General features: G+C 44.3%; 1 protein-coding gene across 8 annotated transcripts in view; it reads left to right on the top strand.

The window, feature by feature from the left end:
* MAP7D2 (MAP7 domain containing 2) overlaps positions 1 to 16,665 on the top strand; it is a 111,419-nt gene that overhangs the window by 39,993 nt on the left and 54,761 nt on the right. For 7 of the 8 annotated variants that reach the window (XM_034950627.2, XM_055106101.1, XM_034950629.3 and 4 more), the window contains exons 2-3: positions 13,590 to 13,667; positions 14,818 to 14,981. In XM_034950627.2, coding sequence (XP_034806518.1) covers positions 13,590 to 13,667; positions 14,818 to 14,981 — 242 coding nt within the window. The remainder of the gene's footprint in view (positions 1 to 13,589; positions 13,668 to 14,817; positions 14,982 to 16,665) is intronic. The other variant, XM_034950631.2, reaches the window with a different exon arrangement.

Genomic DNA, 16,665 nt, shown 5'->3' with positions numbered 1-16,665 from the left:
GGCATTTAATATGTTCTAAGAGCTTTGCATATATTGTTCCTTAAGCTCCACATTACTCTGTAACACAGGTGCTGTTTAACAGCTGAGAAAAGTGAGGCTGAGAAGCTTCCCCAGAAGTCACACTTAGTGTGTGCTGAGCAGGGATTTAACTGAGCTGGGCAGAGCCCACTCCTCTTTCTTAGCATCATCCTTCGTGCTTCCCAGTAGGAATAGCTACCATTTTCTAGATATCTAGGTCTCTCTGTCAGTGCTCCTTCCCTTTAGGCCCTCTCATTATTGAGAGTCAACCAGACTGGCCTCAAATTCATGCTTTGCTACTTAATAGCTGTGTGACTTTGGACAGATTTCTTAACCTCTCTGAGTCTCAATTTCCTCATCTATAAAATGGGGGTGCCTCCCACCTCCTAGGATTATTGTGAGCATTAAATAATATTTGTAGAGAATAATGCCTGGCCAGAAGTAGGTGCTTAGGAACTCATGTTTTTAGAAAAAGACAATCTAGCCCACAAATATGTGTACAGTCCTCAAAACTAGGCACTGTTGAATTTTATAACTTGGCATGTTGTCTTTTGGTTCTGGGGAGCTTATTTACCAGATTGAGTTACTGGCGCAGGAGTTCCTGGGGTGGCTGAGTACATGTGTATGAATATAGAATAACATCATCATATACCACCTTCATAATTAGTGTTTGTGAGATGTCATCTCTATGTACTTTTTAAATAAGAAATTACTTATTTTGCTGAAGACAGGATCTCTCATTTCTACCATAAAGGGCGTGTGTCTACATGTGTAGACAAAAACAAGCAAACAAACAGTGATTGGTAACTGATATACTCTTTGCAGAAGATGAGAAATCAAGAGGACATATACATGTTTCTAGTATAATTTTTGTTGGAAAAGAATCCTTGCCCTAGTTTTACACTGGCAGTGTTGTAATGTACTCTATCTTATCACCCCCATTAGGAAAGGTAGCCTGATTGAGGTTTCCAGGTGTGTGTGCAGAGGCCCTCCATAGTGGAAGGTGGAGAACAATAAATAGGAGCATGTGCATTAGAATAGCCAACGCAGAATAGCTGGATTTGTTGAGCTCCTATTGTGTGCTGGATACAGTTAAGCAGTGCCTATATCTCATTTAATTCTCACTCTATGATAGGTTCTACTCTTATCTCCATTTTATAGAAGAGGAAGCTTAGAGCAGGTCCTGCAGAACTTTCCTGTTTTTTTTTGTTGTTGTCGTTGTTGTTTTTTTAGACAGAGTCTTATTCTGATGCCCAGGGTGGAGTGCAATGGCACAACTTTGGCTCACGGCAACCTCCACCTCCCAGGTTCAAGCAATTCTCGTGCCTCAGCCTCTCGAGTAGCTGGTACTATGTTTATGCCACCACACCTGGCTAATTTTTATATTTTTAGTAGAGACGGGGTTTTGCCATGTTAGCCAGGCTGGTCTCAAACTCCTGACCTCAGGTGATCTGCCCACCTCGGCCTCCCAAAGTGCTGGGATTACAGGCGTGAGTCACTGCGCGCGGCTAGAACTCCTGTTGTACCTTCTTCTGATAACCGTGTGTAGAGGATTTTGTGGCAGAATGGTGATGATTACATGCCAAGTTTTGGAGTCGGGGGTCAGGGGAGGGATCCAGTCTCATTATTATTATTTGACCTTGATGTCAAAGTACTATGCACTTTGTATTGTTTGGGCTTCGCCCAATTCTACATTTGGTGGGGAAAATGGCCCTTCTCTTAGCTGTGCAATTGTGATTTAAGAAAATCATTTAGGAATCATTTGAATTGTTTAGTAATAATCTTACATGTCTGCATTTTTCTGGAAAATGTAATTCAGTTAGCTGTTTTAAAAGGAAACCTATGGGAATTTAGTGGGCATATTTTATGAAAATCTATTAACGGCGTAGATTCGTATATAGTCTTAAAGTAGTTCCCTATTTCTCCACTTCTTTCTTTTCAAGGACTTTCTGGCATCTGTATACAATTTTTTTTTTTTTTTGAGACTAAGTTTTGCTCTTGTTGCCCAGGCTAGAGTGCAGTGGCGTGATCTTGGCTCACTGCAACCTCCACCTCCTGGGTTCAAGAGATTCTCCTGCCTCAGCCTCCCAAGTAGCTGGGATTACGGTGCACGCCACCACGCCTAATTTTTGTATTTTTAGTAGAGACGGGGTTTTGTCATGTTGGCCGGGCTGGTCTCGAACTCCTGACCTCAGGTGATCCACCCGCCTCGGCCTCCCAAAGTGCTGGGATTACAGGCATGAGCCACTGCGCCCGGCCTGTATACATTTTTTAATTGTCTATACCTTTTGGATGTCTATACCCTCATCCTAGTAGTCAGTAGTTATTGAACTTAATTCCTAGTTCTAGACTTGCCTCATTCAAAAGTATGAATCATGACATCTTTGAAAGGGGCACGTTGCAAGGAATGAATTGGGTGATAATAGTGACTTATTATCACCATTTAAGAGAAAATTTAAGCCAGTTCAGAAAATTATAGCAGGTAGGAAATGGATTAGATCATTCATTGTCAGAGCGTGGTCCCTAGACTAGCAGCATCAGCCTCATCTGGGAATTTATTAGAAATACAAATTCTCAGGCCCCACCCCAGACCTACTAACTCAGAAATTCTAGGGGTAGAGCCCAGCAATCAGTTTTTAATAAGCCCTCTAATGGATTCTGATGCACACGAAAGCTTGAGAATCATTGGATTAGAACCCTCCCCCACCCAAAAAAATGCTCAGAAGAGTTATTAAGCTATTGCAAGAAATGGCATCTTCCTGAGAGACAAATTTAAGTTGAAACCACCTGGTTCTGCTCTTGTCAGAGATAGAAAATGGAATAAATGGCCACTGATAGGTCTTTGTAACCATATGATTCCCCTGAGGTTAGTTCCTGCCTAGGTATTTGTTTCCAAAATAAGTATCCCAAATAAATACCAGAACTTCATGTAATAGTCGAAGAAATAGAATTCAGTAGTCAAAAGGCATTAAAAGCAATTTATACATTTACTGGAGACTAGAAAAGTGTCAAAAGATGAATTCCTAATATGCAGCTTTTTGCCTCGTCCTCTGGCTCCCAGTATTATTTGTGCACACACACACTGACACACCCACATACTGTACCTTCCAAGAGTCACACAAAACCCTTCCCTCACTCAATTCCTAGTCAGAACTCTCCCCAGAAACAGTCCAACATGGCTCATGGCTTCCTAGTCCCTCATCTCTCTTTCACTTCCTTCTCTCTTTTATTCCCCCCATCCCCCACCCCCATGCAGCATATTTTTCCCCTTTCCAGTGACGATTAATGAAAACTGATTCATTTCTCACAGTACTGGAAATCTACCCACATATATTCTCCATCTGTGTAATGAAAGCCCAATAACTGATTCATATTGGATGGGTAGAATGGAAAAAGCCAAGAACATAAAGACAGAGTTCTCTTTCTGGTGGAGAGAGAGATGGAGCAGTCTCATCTCTGGTTGAATGGGGCCTCAGAGCTGTTCCACCTGAAATTTCATGATTTGGGATTTTGAAAGTGCCAATCATACATTAAATTGACTTTTTAGGGTTTTCTTTTTTTGCACATTGTATGCTGGTATGATTAAACCTTCATTTTAACACTGTTTTTGTTTGTTTGTTTGTTTGTTTGTTTTGAGATGGAGTCTCATTCTGTCACCCAGGCTAGAGTGCAGTGGCACGATCTTGGCTCACTGTAACCTCCACCTCCCAGGTTCAAGTGATTCTCCTGCCTCAGCCTCCTGAGTAGCAGGGACTACAGGCACACACCACCACACCCAGCTAATTTTTTGTATTTTTTGTAGTGACGGGGTTTCACCATGTTGGCCAGGCTTGTCTTGAACTCCTGACCTCAGGTGATTCGCCTGTCTCAGCCTCCCAAAGTGCTGGGATTACAGGAGTAAACCACCGCGCCTGGCCTCATTTTAACACTGTTAAGGGTTGTTTTGTTGATGTTCTCAGAGTGCCTTTAATGGTTATGAATTTCATTTTGAAGAAAAATTAGGTTGCTACAGAATTTCGCTGTTGGTTTTCATCAAAAGTCCATTGTATTAAAGCACTCATCCTGAGTTATGGAGAGAATTGAGATTTAGCCCTACACTGAAAGAAATTTAAATGGGAAGTTTAGTGACCTTATGGGATTGTAATTGGTTTTGAGGTTTTAAATGAAAAATATGAGGCGGGAGTATGTGATGCTTTCCGAACAAAAACAATATACCCTCATGCAATAATGAAAAAGGTTCTAGATTCTGTCAGTTGATTTTCAGTTTCCACTTGCAAGATTGAAAAGTTCAATTGGATTTCAGGCTTTATTATTTTCTAGCATATTTTTGCATAAATCATTACCCTTGCCTGGAATTTCCAACTCCTGCCTTTCACTGATCTGAATCTGACCCCACCTCCTCTCTCCCAGGAGAGCAGCAGAGTCCAGAAGAAATCACACTGGATTAAAAGTCAGAGAGATAATTAGACTCCTCCCACTTAATAGGACATTGGATGGGTGGGTCACTTGATGTTTTAAAGTCTCCATTTCTTTTTTTTTTTTTTTTGAGACGGAGTTTCACTCTCGTTGCCCAGGCTGGAGTGCAATGGCGCAGTCATGGCTCACCGCAACCTCCGCCTCCCAGATTCAAGTGATTCTCCTGCCTCAGCCTCCCAAGTAGCTGGGATTACAGGCATGTGCCACCACGCCCGGCTAATTTTTCTATTTTTAGTAGATGGGGTTTCTCCATGTTGGTCAGGTTGGTCTCGAACTCCAGACCTCAGGTGATCCGCCCGCCTCGGCCTCTCAAAGTGCTGGGATTACAGGCGTGAGCCACCGCGCCCGGCCGGTAGGTTATTTTCTAGATTAAAGAAATGGGCCGGGTGCAGTGGCTCACGCCTGTAATCCCAGCACTTTGGGAGGCTGAGGCAGGCGGATCACGAGGTCAGGAGATCGAGACTATCCTGGCTAACACGGTGAAACCCCGTCTCTACTAAAAATACAAAAAATTAGCCAGGCGTGGTGGCGGGCATCTGTAGTCCCAGCTACTCAGGAGGCTGAGGCTGGAGAATGGTGTGAACCTGGGAGGCGGAGCTTGCGGTAAGCCAAGATTGTGCCACTGCGCTCCAGCCTGGGTGACAGAGCGAGACTCCATCTCAAAAAAAAAAAAAAAAGAAAAGAAAAGAACCCCTCTAAAAATAATGGCCAGCAACATTTAATGAGCATTTATTATACGGGAAGTTCTTCCCACACATTTCATGTAACCATCACAGCAGCTGTTTATCACAACACATTTATCATTTATTGGCAGTTTTTTTCATCCCCTTTTAAAAATAAACACTCATTTTTCTTCCAATTTGCTAACATTTATTTTTGCTCCCCAGTTTTACAAAGTATAATTAATAACAAAGCTGTTGGGATTGTGTGACAAAGATACTTTATAGAAATATATATGATTTTTACATACTCACATGTACCACATAGGTTTGCCTTTGGAACCAGATATATCATCTAGATATTTGGGATGAAAAGGAAAAACAGGCAACCTAGAAGATTTGGGAGAAGGCCGCAGATAAGATCAACTAGGCTCTGGATTTTAAGCCTTGTTGTGGAACACTCCCTGATGTGGTTTTTGGTATTTTGCTTTTTTTGGGGTGGGGGGGGAGCACTACAAATTCTTTTATTGCAATATAATTTACTAATAATAACATTAATCATTTTGAAGTGTAATCTGGTGGCATTTTGTACATTCGCAATGTTGTGAAACTGTCACCACTGCCTAAAATACCATCACATTTTCATCACTCCCAAAAGAAATCTTGAACCCATTAGTAGTGTTTCACAATGTCTCCCATCCCCTTCATTCCTTTTTTATGGCTGAACATTATTTCATTGTATGGATGTATAACGCCATATTATATTTATCCAGTGTGATGGTTAATTTTTAGTGTCAACTTGACTGGATTGGGGAATACCTAGAGAGCTGGTAAAGCATTATTTTTGTGTGTGTCTGTGAGAGTGTTTTCAGAGGAAATTGGTGTGTGAGTCTGAGTGGACTAGGTGGGGGAAGATCCACCCTCAACGTGGGTGGGATCCTCTAATCCCTTGGAGGCCAAGACAGAACAAAAACTGAGGTGCTCAGTATATGTTACTGCTTCCCCTTCATGAACTTGACATTTCTTGAGTGCTTACTGTGCACAAAACACTGTGCTAGGCCCTTTGGGGGCTACAAGAAGAAATGGGACATAGCCCTGCCCTTAAGAAGCTTGTATCCTGATGGATGGATTGGAAAGGGAGGGTTGGCGAGAGAGGGCATCGGGAGGGTAGAGTTTCCTGTGCCTGAGGGTGGTGAATGAGAGAGGGAAGGACCCGAATGTGAAGTAAAGAGGAAAAAGGTCTGTGAGAATCAGAGCACTGATGGAATTCAATGGAAAGATTAATCTGTGTGTGTGTTGGGGGTGGGGCTATGGGGAGCAGCTCATGGAGCGCCTTCCTTTCTTTACCCTTGTATTCCTCCCACAACTCTAGCAGAAAAATGGGTACAAAGATGCCTTAAAATGTTGGTTGTTTTTATAGACACTTCTGGTATGAGGTTAAAATAGTCTGCAAATTGGGAGGTTTCCATCAATGGGACATAATATTCGTGGCCCTTTGATTCAGCAACTTTTTGAGTCCCTCCCAGTCTTTAGGGTGCCAGAGATTCAGAGATAAGACAAGAGTTTAGAGGACAAGGGTCAAATGAAAAGACCCAAAGCCTGGCAGGGTGGTGCACACCTGTAATCACAGCGACTGGAGAGGCTGAGGCAGGAGGATTGGTTGAGGCCAGGAGTTAAAGATCAACCAGGGGCAGCATAGCAAGACCCAGTCCCCCTGCCCCTGCCTTCCACCTCCACGGAAAACAAAACAAAACAAAACAAACAGACCTAGACAATAGCATGTAGGACAGTAACAACCTTGGCAAAGGTAAACACTGTGGAGGAATGTGGCAGGTGATCAGTCATTCCTTCCGCAGACTGTTTTGGGGCTCACTCTGCTGACCTCTGTCATACAGAGAGTAGCCACAGGGAGGGCCCTGCCCTGTAGAATCACCATAATCTAGAACACTGGTTCTGAAGGTGTGGGCCCTGGACCAGTGGTGTCAGCCTCACCTGGAAGCTTGTTAGAAAGGCAGATTCTCTGGCTCACCCCAGACTTACTCCATCAGAAGTTCTGGAGGTGATGTCCAGCAGTCATTTTCACAAGCCCTCCAGGTGGTTCTGATGCATGCTCAAGTGTGGTGAGCAGTAGGCTAGGACAGCTGTCAGGTCTGGATGCACATTAGAATCACACGCGGGGCTTTTAAAGCAACAGTGCCTAAACCACACCTAAGACTGACTAGATCAGAATCTGAAGGGAGACTCAGGCATCTATATTTTTGAAAGCTCTCCAGGTGATTCCATTGTATAGCCAAAGTTGAGAAGCGGTGGTCTCCACATGCTTAAACAGATCATCACAGTGCAACCAAGAGTGACCATTAAGGTGGGAAACAGTGCCTGTGAGTCCACAGAGCAGAGGATGCCTGGCAACCCCTTGAAGGGATCAGGATGGCTCCCCAGAGGAGGTGAGGACCCTTCATTGTATTTCCTATTGGATGAGCTCTTCATTCCTCCTTCCCTTTTTTTCTGGACATTGCAGTTGCACAAATCTGAGTGTGATCGGAAAGGTTATTTTAAAATTCATTTAATGTGATTAATTTTTCAAAGTTGAACACAGCTGGCTTCCCTTTAAAACTTTGTATTTTGATAGTGGTTCTTACCATGAATAATTGACTAATATCAGGTCATTAATATTCTATAGGAGAGTACTTCAAGCTAATAAAATTCATTTTAAAATTAGTTTTTAAAAATGTGTTCCTGCAGCCCAGGGATAATAGGATCTCAGTCAAGTATGAGATTTTATGCTTTTCTGTTAACATAAAATAGTTGTTTGGCTGCTCAGTATCCCTGTTTTATTCCAATTTTTTTGTAGGAATTAATTGCCCAGGAAAAGACCTCTGTTTCAGAGTTGCAAGTTTGCCTGGATGCTGTTGCCCTGGGAAACATTATTGCATCAACAGTGGGGAAGGGGTGGCTCTGACATGGGTGCTCTTTGTCCTTCTCCTGGGTAGGGCATCTCTGAGAGGGTATCCCCTTTAGGTCCTTCCCAGGGCTTCACATTTGGGCCAGATTTTTTAAAAAAATAATTAAACTTTTGTATTTTGAGGTCATTGTCAATCCACACGCAGTTATAAGAAATATTATAGGCTGGGTGCAGTGGCTAATGCCTGTAATCCCAACATTTTGGGAGGCTGAGGCAGGAGGACCGTTTGAGGCCAGGAGTTCAAGATCAGCCTGGGCAACATAGTGAGACTGCATCTCTACAAATAAATAAATAAATAAATAAGAAAAAAATTGCCGAGGCCAGGCGCGGTGGCTCATGCCTTTAATCCCAGCACTTTGGGAGGCCGAGGTGGGCAGATTACGAGGTCAGGAGTTTGAGACCAGCCTGACCAACATGGTGAAACCCAGTCTCTACTAAAAATACAAAAGTTAACCAGGCGTGGTGGCGCATGCCTATAATCCCAGCTCCTCAGGAGGCTGAGGCAGGACAATCGCTTGAACCCGGGAGGCGGAGGTTGCAGTGAGCCGAGATCGCACCACTGCACTCCAGCCTGGGTAACAGAGCGAGACTCCATCTCAAAAAGAAAAAAAAAGAAAGAAAAGAAAAAGCCAAGCATGGTGACACACGCCTGTAGTCCCAGCTACATGGGAGGCTGAGGTGAGAGGATCGCTTGGGCCCAGGAGTTCGAGGCTGCAGTGAGCTGATTGTGCCACTGCACTGCAGCCTGGGTGACAGAGTGAAACCTTGTCTCAAAAAAAAAAAAAAAAAAAATTACAGAGAGAGCCCATGTTCCCTTTACCTGGTTTCCCCCAGTGGTAGTATCCTACAAAACTATAGAACAGTATCACAACTAAAATGTTACCACTGATACAATCAAGACAGAGTACATTTCATGATGCCTTTTATAGACATCCACTTCCCTCCCACCGCTACCCTCTCAACCCCTGGCAAGCATGTAGGCATGGATCTGTTCTCCATAAGTTCTTATGGAGTTCAGAGGTAAAACTGGGTCCCTGGTTTTAAAAAAAGAAAGAGATGGCCATAGACTGTGGCTCATGCCTGTAATCTCAGCACTTTAGGAGGCTGAGGCAGGAGGATTGCTTTAGCCTAGGAGTTCCAACATCAGCCTGGGCAACATAGGGAGACCTTGTCTCTACTGAAAAATAAAAAAATTAGCCAGGCATGGTGGCACATACCTGTGGTTCCAGCTACATGGGAGGCTGAGGTGGGAGGATCACTTAAGCCCAAGAGTTGGAGGCTGCAGTGAGCCATGATCGTGCCACTGTACTCCAGTTTGGGCAACCAACAGAGTGATATCCTGTCTCAAAAAGATTAAAAAAAGATGATAAATGCACACAAATAGGGCACATGGACAAAGGATGATTGGGTAGGAAAGTTAGACATTTTAGGATTTCAGGCCATACATAAAGACTTTCTTTTGGAACTGAATTCAGCACTGTATTAGTCTATTTTCACACTGCTGATAAAGGCATATCCAAGACTGGGAAGAAAAGGAGGTTTAATTGGACATAGAGTTCCAAATGGCTGGGGAGGCCTCAGAATCATGGAGGGAGGCGAAAGGCATTTCTTACATGGCAGCGGCAAGAGAAAATGAGGAAGATGCAAACGCAGAAATAAAATCATCAGATCTCGTGAGACTTATTCACTACCATGAGAACAGTATGGGGAATACTGCCCCCATGATTCAAATTATCTCCCACCAGTTCCCTCCCACAACACCTGGGAATTATGGGAGTACAATTCAAGATGAGATTTGGGTGGGGACACAGAGCCAAACCATATCAAGCATTACTTCTTGGATACACTGTGTCTTTAGAGGGCATCTCCTGGTGTTAGTGTTCACAGTAATCTACCTCAATTCCTCTGGTTTAAATCTGGCTGTGTTTTGGTAATAACTGGTTTATTTGTTAGAGGCCATGGTTTGTGCTCCAGCCCTCCTTACCTCGGAATGAGCTCAAGGGCTTTTCGACAGCCTTTGGGAGAAACATATAGAGTCAGAAGGTGGAAGCTGGAGATGAGTTAATTTGGCTTCTCTTGGAATGGATATTCTCAAAATGTTTGCTCAACAATTAAGCAGAAGAAGCAGATGCTGTGTGGAAGAAGCTTTACTCATCCAGTAAATCTCAATCCCGACTCAACTCAGACCTCCTTATCCACATGTGCCCCAGAGCAGCTAGACGTGCAGAGAGAGAATCACAGGAGGGAGCTGCCAGGCTTCTCACTGCAGGGTGGTAACCGCCAGCCACATGTGGCTATTAAGTGCCTAAAGTGTGCCCAGTGTGACTAAAGAACTGAACTGTAACTGTACTTAATTTTGATATGAAATTTAAATAGCCATGTATAGCTCATGGCTACCAAATGAACACAGAGATTCAACATTGCCCATGTTGGGCTGTTTGAGTCACTCCACCCCTTTCAGTGGGATAAAACTGAATTTAAAAAAGAAAGAGACGGCCATGCATTGTGGCATGAGCAAGGAGAGGCCTTACAGCTTCCCCCAGGGTCCTCTGTAACCCCTTCCCCACCCAGCATCAGCCCTAAAACATTGCTGAGCAAACATTTTCAAACCACTAGTGTGAGGAGGAAGCTGCTAATTAGCCTGCCTGGACAGGGGCCACATCTGTGTCCAGCTGGGCCAGCGCTTGGCTCACAGTACTGCTTACTTCATACTGCTCTAATGAGTCACACTTGACTTCTCTTTAGATTTGCAAGCTCATTCTTGGGGCCAGGTTAAGATTTGTTCCCTGCATGCATCACTTCGTTACAGCACTAAGACTAAGGTGTTACATTTCTTCCTGTGCCAGGGAAGCAGCCCAGAAAAGCGGTAACTGAGAATGTGGGTCCTTTCAGCCAGATGTGAGAGATTAGGAAAAAAAAATTTAATGGTTTTTAAAGTGGGTCCTGAAGCCAGTTTCTTGCATTGGAATCTGGCTTCAAGTGCCTCTGTTTCTACACCTGTAAGACAAGGATCATCACAGCACCTCTGTCATCATAGGGTGGTTGGGCTGAGAAAGTCTGAGCAGTGCACTTTGTCCTTGGGAACTGGTCAGTTATTACCTCTTATTATGATGATGCTGGTGATAATGACTGTGAGCATGATAAAGATTTTCTGGAAAGATGATTTGAAGGTGTGACTCTCATGTGTGTCCATGAGAGGGCAGCCTAAAATCATGCATGTCTGTGGAACAAGCAGCCTCTGTAAAGCCTCAAGGTAATGTGGGCAGTTTCAAGTGTGTTTGGCCCTTTTTCTTCTCTGTTTTTCTTTTTTCCCTCTGTTTGAAGAGCGCTTTCAGCCATTTTCAGGCTTACTTTAGATACGGAGCAGGCCCATGAACACCTAGAGGGCAGCATGGGCAGTACAGAGCTAGGTTCAGGCCCTGCCTGGGTGGGTGAGTTTGTGTAGGTGCCGATGAGAGCATCTGTCTAGGCGTCCTAGGCTTTTCTTTGTAACTTTTCACACAGAACTAATTCTTATTAATCAGACTCTTGAGGTAGACACTAGAACCTGACTGTGTTTAGAGAAAAAAGAAACCTGATTTTCTATGCTTGTTCCCCTTCCACTAACTTCACACCTGCCTCTGAGCATTGTGTGCATGCATTGGAGCCACCATGTAAGGGGACAGTGGCCGGAGCTGTATAGACCCAGAGTTGCATCAGCCACACATGGCTCTGGAACACACCAGGGGAGACTGAGTTACAGAGAGAGCAGAATAAGAGTCCTCAAACCATGTGGGAGCACAGAGCATCATAGGGCTGGGGGACTGTGCGGGTCTTGAAGATGGGCAGGGTTTAAACAGGTGGAGCAGGGTAGAATAAGGGATGGCATGAGCTAGAAGGTGCATGGGAGAAAGGGCAGTGCTGAGGTCAAGTTGGGAAAAGAGTTTGGAGTCAGATTGCGGGGTGGCTGGAATGAGCTGAGGAGTTGGCCTTTACATTTTTGATGACGTTCATGTTGTTGATAGTGTCATAATGATTAAGAGATGACCAAAAACAAAATGAAGAATGGCACTTGGATTTTTCTAGTACTTATCTCATTTTAATATCCCTGATATATAATCTAGGCTGCAAAACCAGATGTATGTGGGGAATCATGACAATCCAGTGTTTGTCACGCCATCCCCCTTCCTCATTCCCACTGCCTACACTGTGGGCCAGGCCTTCAGACCTCCCTCCTGGACAGCAGCAGGAACCTCCTTAGAAGAAGCACAGGTTGCTGTGGCAGCAAGGCACACTATGATGCCAACTTGTGATGCTCCCAGAGAGGAAGGCGCAGATGCTGGGGAAGTGAACCTGGTTATATTAACATGAAAGCTGACTTCTAAAGAATGGTGTGCTTAAATATTATATAGATAATATACTGGGTCCAGTTGTAACAGAGTGCAGTAAATTATTTGTAATCCTAAAATGATCATGAAGATCCATTTAATCTTTTGTTTAGAAAGCCCTTTAGGGTTCTGCAGGGGTTGGTTGGAGATGAAAAGCTCCAGGGATATTTCTCAGACATTTTCGGGGAAGTTGTCATTTGTTCCATCTTATTTGTTGTAGATATTTGGATGATTCTAAGATACTAAGATTGACATTGGCACAAACTTGGCAGAACCAAAATTGAACTTGAGTGTTGTCTTTCATAGTGCTCACCCAAGGAGCTCATACGTTGGCTCCTTTCAGAAAGTAGGCCGGGCACGGTGGCTCACACCTGTAATCCCAGCACTTTGGGAGGCCAAGGTGGGCGAATCACCTGAGGTCAGGAGTTTGAGACTAGCCTGGCCAACATGATGAAACCCCATCTCTACTAAAAATACAAAAATTAGCCATGCGTGGTTGCACGCACCTGTAATCCCAGCTACTCGAGAGGCTGAGGCAGGAGAATCGCTTGAACCTGGGAGGCAGAGGTTGCAGTGAGCCAAGGTCGCGCCACTGCATTCCAGCCCAGGCGACAGAGTGAGACTCTGTCTCAAAAAAAAAAAAAAAAAGTAAAATGTTCAGTGTCTGTGTAATGAGCAGTATTCAAAATTTTGTCCATTTTTGTGCTTCTCCTCTCCCCCAGGTGGTCCTGCTTCAGGCTTGGGAGCCTGACTAGACGAGGCCCAGTGGGCTTCTCTGCACACTGCCAGGCCCGTCTGTCACTTACTGTACTTTCTGACCCCTTGTCTGCCTGGGGGCAAAGGATTAAGGAAGGGGCTTTGTCCTCTGGGGCCGATGTTGGCCCAACTACAGGACAGCTTGGCAGGTGCATGCGAAAGTGGTCGCTGCTGCCCCTCAGCTGTGTGTGTCATGGAGAGTGACAGATTGGACTTCCTTTGGTTGAAGTGATGGAGATGGATGATGTGCACGTGCAGTCAGACTCGGGTGCCATGCCCAGTTGCCTATAGTACTTAGCAGATAGGGAAAGAGTGAAGAACTGAAACATCATCTAGTTTTCTCCTTTGTAGGCATGGAGGGATTTTTGAAATCAGATGAGAGGCAGAGATTGGCCAAAGAAAGACGAGAAGAAAGAGAAAAATGTCTGGGTAAGTTATGCACTTTGGCTATTTTGGTCCAAGGGAGTGGAGATATGGTGGTGTCTTTTCTGAAGATTCTTAGAAATTTGTGAATGAATGGGAACTAGGACAGTTGCTAGATGAACATGAAGAATCAGGCGTGAACCTACACTGCAACTGGCATGTTCACAAATAGGTAATTTTCAGAATAGTTCACTCGGCAAACATTGAACCTCTGCTGTGTTCTAGCCACTGTGTTAGGGTCTGCAGTTACGATATTGAAGAAAGAGAAACAATCGCTGCCCCTGATCGAAGGAAGTCCTAACACCTTCAAGTGTCAACTGTGTACACTCCCTCAGGTTCTCTCTTGGGAATCTAAAAGGGCCATCCTCAGGAGAACTGAGAAAATCAGCACTTGAGTCATTTTATATTTTAGGACAGAGAGCCCTGGTTGAGAAAGGCCGTCTTGCCTCTTGCAGGCTGTAGACAGATTAGTGCAGAGTGTTCTTCACAGGATGCTGAGGGAGATAGCGTTTCCCCATTGCATTGAGACAAATGAGGAGCTTTCAGGTTCTTCTCTTCTTCACTGCCTCCTGCTGATTGGTACAAGCATTGCCTCCTCCAGGGAACCCTTCCCTGCCTTGGCTAGGTGGAATTAAGGGCCCCTTAGTAAATGCCTTGAGGGTAAGGCAAATTTTGTTCGTGTGTTTTACCCCCTGACTTAGCTCAGTGTCTGGTGCTTGGTGCACACACAGTTAAACTGCTTTTGAATGAACATAGCCTTATAAGCATCATTGCTCAACCTAGCATATAGTTTAGCCATTATGCACAAGTTTGACTTAATGACAGCCGTCATAGTCATAGCTCCCACGTGGGGAGGCACTTACTGTGAACTTCACGGTCATCATCTTGTTCAATCTTAACAACACTGTGATGTGGCAAACATGACTGTCCCCACATCGTAGAGGAGGAAACCGAGGCAGAGAGATGATCTAGCTAACATGCTTAGGGTTACCCAGCTAGTGGCAGAGGTACCAGAACCCTTTATCTCAATCACTGCATGCTAGGATCCTACCAGGCTCTTTTTAGGGCTCTGCTCTTGCTTCCTTGTTTTTGGTCTTAATCCAAACTGCATGGGATGCTCTGGTAATGACACCTCTCTTCTACTTTCCTTCCCCAGCTGCTCGGGAGCAACAGATCCTGGAGAAACAGAAAAGAGCCAAGCTGCAGTACGAAAAGCAAATGGAGGAGCGATGGCGAAAACTGGAAGAGCAGCGGCAGCGGGAGGACCAAAAGAGAGCGGCTGTGGAAGAGAAAAGGAAACAGAAGCTCCGGGAGGAGGAGGTAAGGCCCAGGTGCACCCTCCGCCACCTTCCAGCCCCCTCAGCAGGGTGCTCAGAGTGCCTGGGCATCCTGCCCAGCTCTGGGGTAGGAGAGAGACCTGCCGTGCACCTTCTCCTTGGTGGCTCCCATGCCTTCTTTCAGCAGCATGACATGAAACTCGAAGCAGCACCGACATAGAACCGCAGAGACTTATCCATTCAACTCAGGTGTTAATTTGCTGTGTGATCTTGGGCAAACTGGTTGGCTTCTCTGGGCCTTGATTTGTGTGTCTGTGAAGTGAGGGTTGGATTTGGCAGTCTTCAATGCCTCTTTTAGTCATAACCTTTTCTGACTCTAAGACTCAAAGGGTCCCTGGTGGTCTAGTAGATAGGGGAAAAAAAAAAAGAGACTCAGAGGAGATTGTGGATAGCGGCTGGGTGAGATGAATCTGAGGATTACAGATGGGAGTTCATGCCTCCAGGGCAGGCACAAGGCCAGAACAAGAGCTTGTGAGGTTGAGAACAATGTGATCCTGTCAGTTGCTACTGGCAAATTAGTCTACCCTCAAATACCAAGATGCTAATATATTTAAATTTTAATGTAGTTCTTTGCTTTAATTGCTCTTTCCAGTTACCTTTTAAAAAAGAAATGGCACATAATTACCCCTAGAGTTCTTTATTACTAAATTTTGAAAATATATTTAGAAAGCATATTTGGATTATAGATTTTCTTCACGATTATATTTTTAGGAGGTAATAAAAACCTTATGTCAGTTGATGATAATTTTTTATTCATAAGGTATAATGATTCATCTTTTAGTATGAACAATATAGAGGTTTGGTAATCTCCAACCCTATAGGATTCGAAGATGTTTGTACAAATTCAGTATTTTTTAAAATCTCTGAACAGTTGCTTATCACTGTATATATTTACCCCTTCCTTCTTTTTTTTTTAAAGAACACATACGAAAACACACACACAGTCAGACCCATCTTTGCCCAAGAAGCACCCTTTCATGGTGATTGCTTTCCTCCTCTTAGAAAATGAGGTCTAAGCCAGTGTCTTAGCTATGGTTCACCGTTACTGGCTGCAGTCTGATTGCTGTGCCTTCATCTGCTCCCAGTTCAAATGTCAGCTCCAATGCCAGCTCTACCACTGAGCAGCTGGTGGCCAGGGGCAAGTCACATGCCCCTCTAACTCTGTCTCCTTAGCCCAAAACAGAGGTAGTTACAGGAATTAAAAGAGGTGACTTTTGTAAAAGTGCCCAGCAAAGCACCTAGCACAGAGTAATCGTTCAGGAATGTTACATTCTGTTTAGTTACTTCAGCTGAGCTTGGCTAAAGCAAGGTCAAGAGGGTGCTACCCACAAAAGCTTATGAAACAGAGTCAGTAGATGGGAAAAAGCCACAGTATAATAGGCTGTTTTGGTAACTTGGGACAGATTTCTCCTTTCCTAACTTCTGTGTTTGTCAAGAGTTGCTGGACTCACCCATTTTCTTCCCATCCTCCATTCCTTGATGACTTAGAGCTTGTCCTCTTCTTCCATGATCTCTCCATTTTGAAAGCTTGTCACTGCTGCTTCCAGGAAGGGGTACTGTGAAGTCACATAAGACACTTCCCATGCTCTGACATATGCATTGTCACTGGGGGCTGCTTTTGAGGCAATTTCTGTTTATAATTTTTCTCTACAGAACATTAGTGCTGG

The sequence above is a fragment of the Pan paniscus genome, chromosome X, assembly GCF_029289425.2.
Source record: "Pan paniscus chromosome X, NHGRI_mPanPan1-v2.0_pri, whole genome shotgun sequence".
NCBI classification, from domain to species: Eukaryota; Metazoa; Chordata; class Mammalia; order Primates; family Hominidae; genus Pan; species Pan paniscus.
The sequence above is the reverse complement of the archived record's forward strand: the minus strand, read 5'-3'. Positions and strand labels throughout refer to the sequence as shown.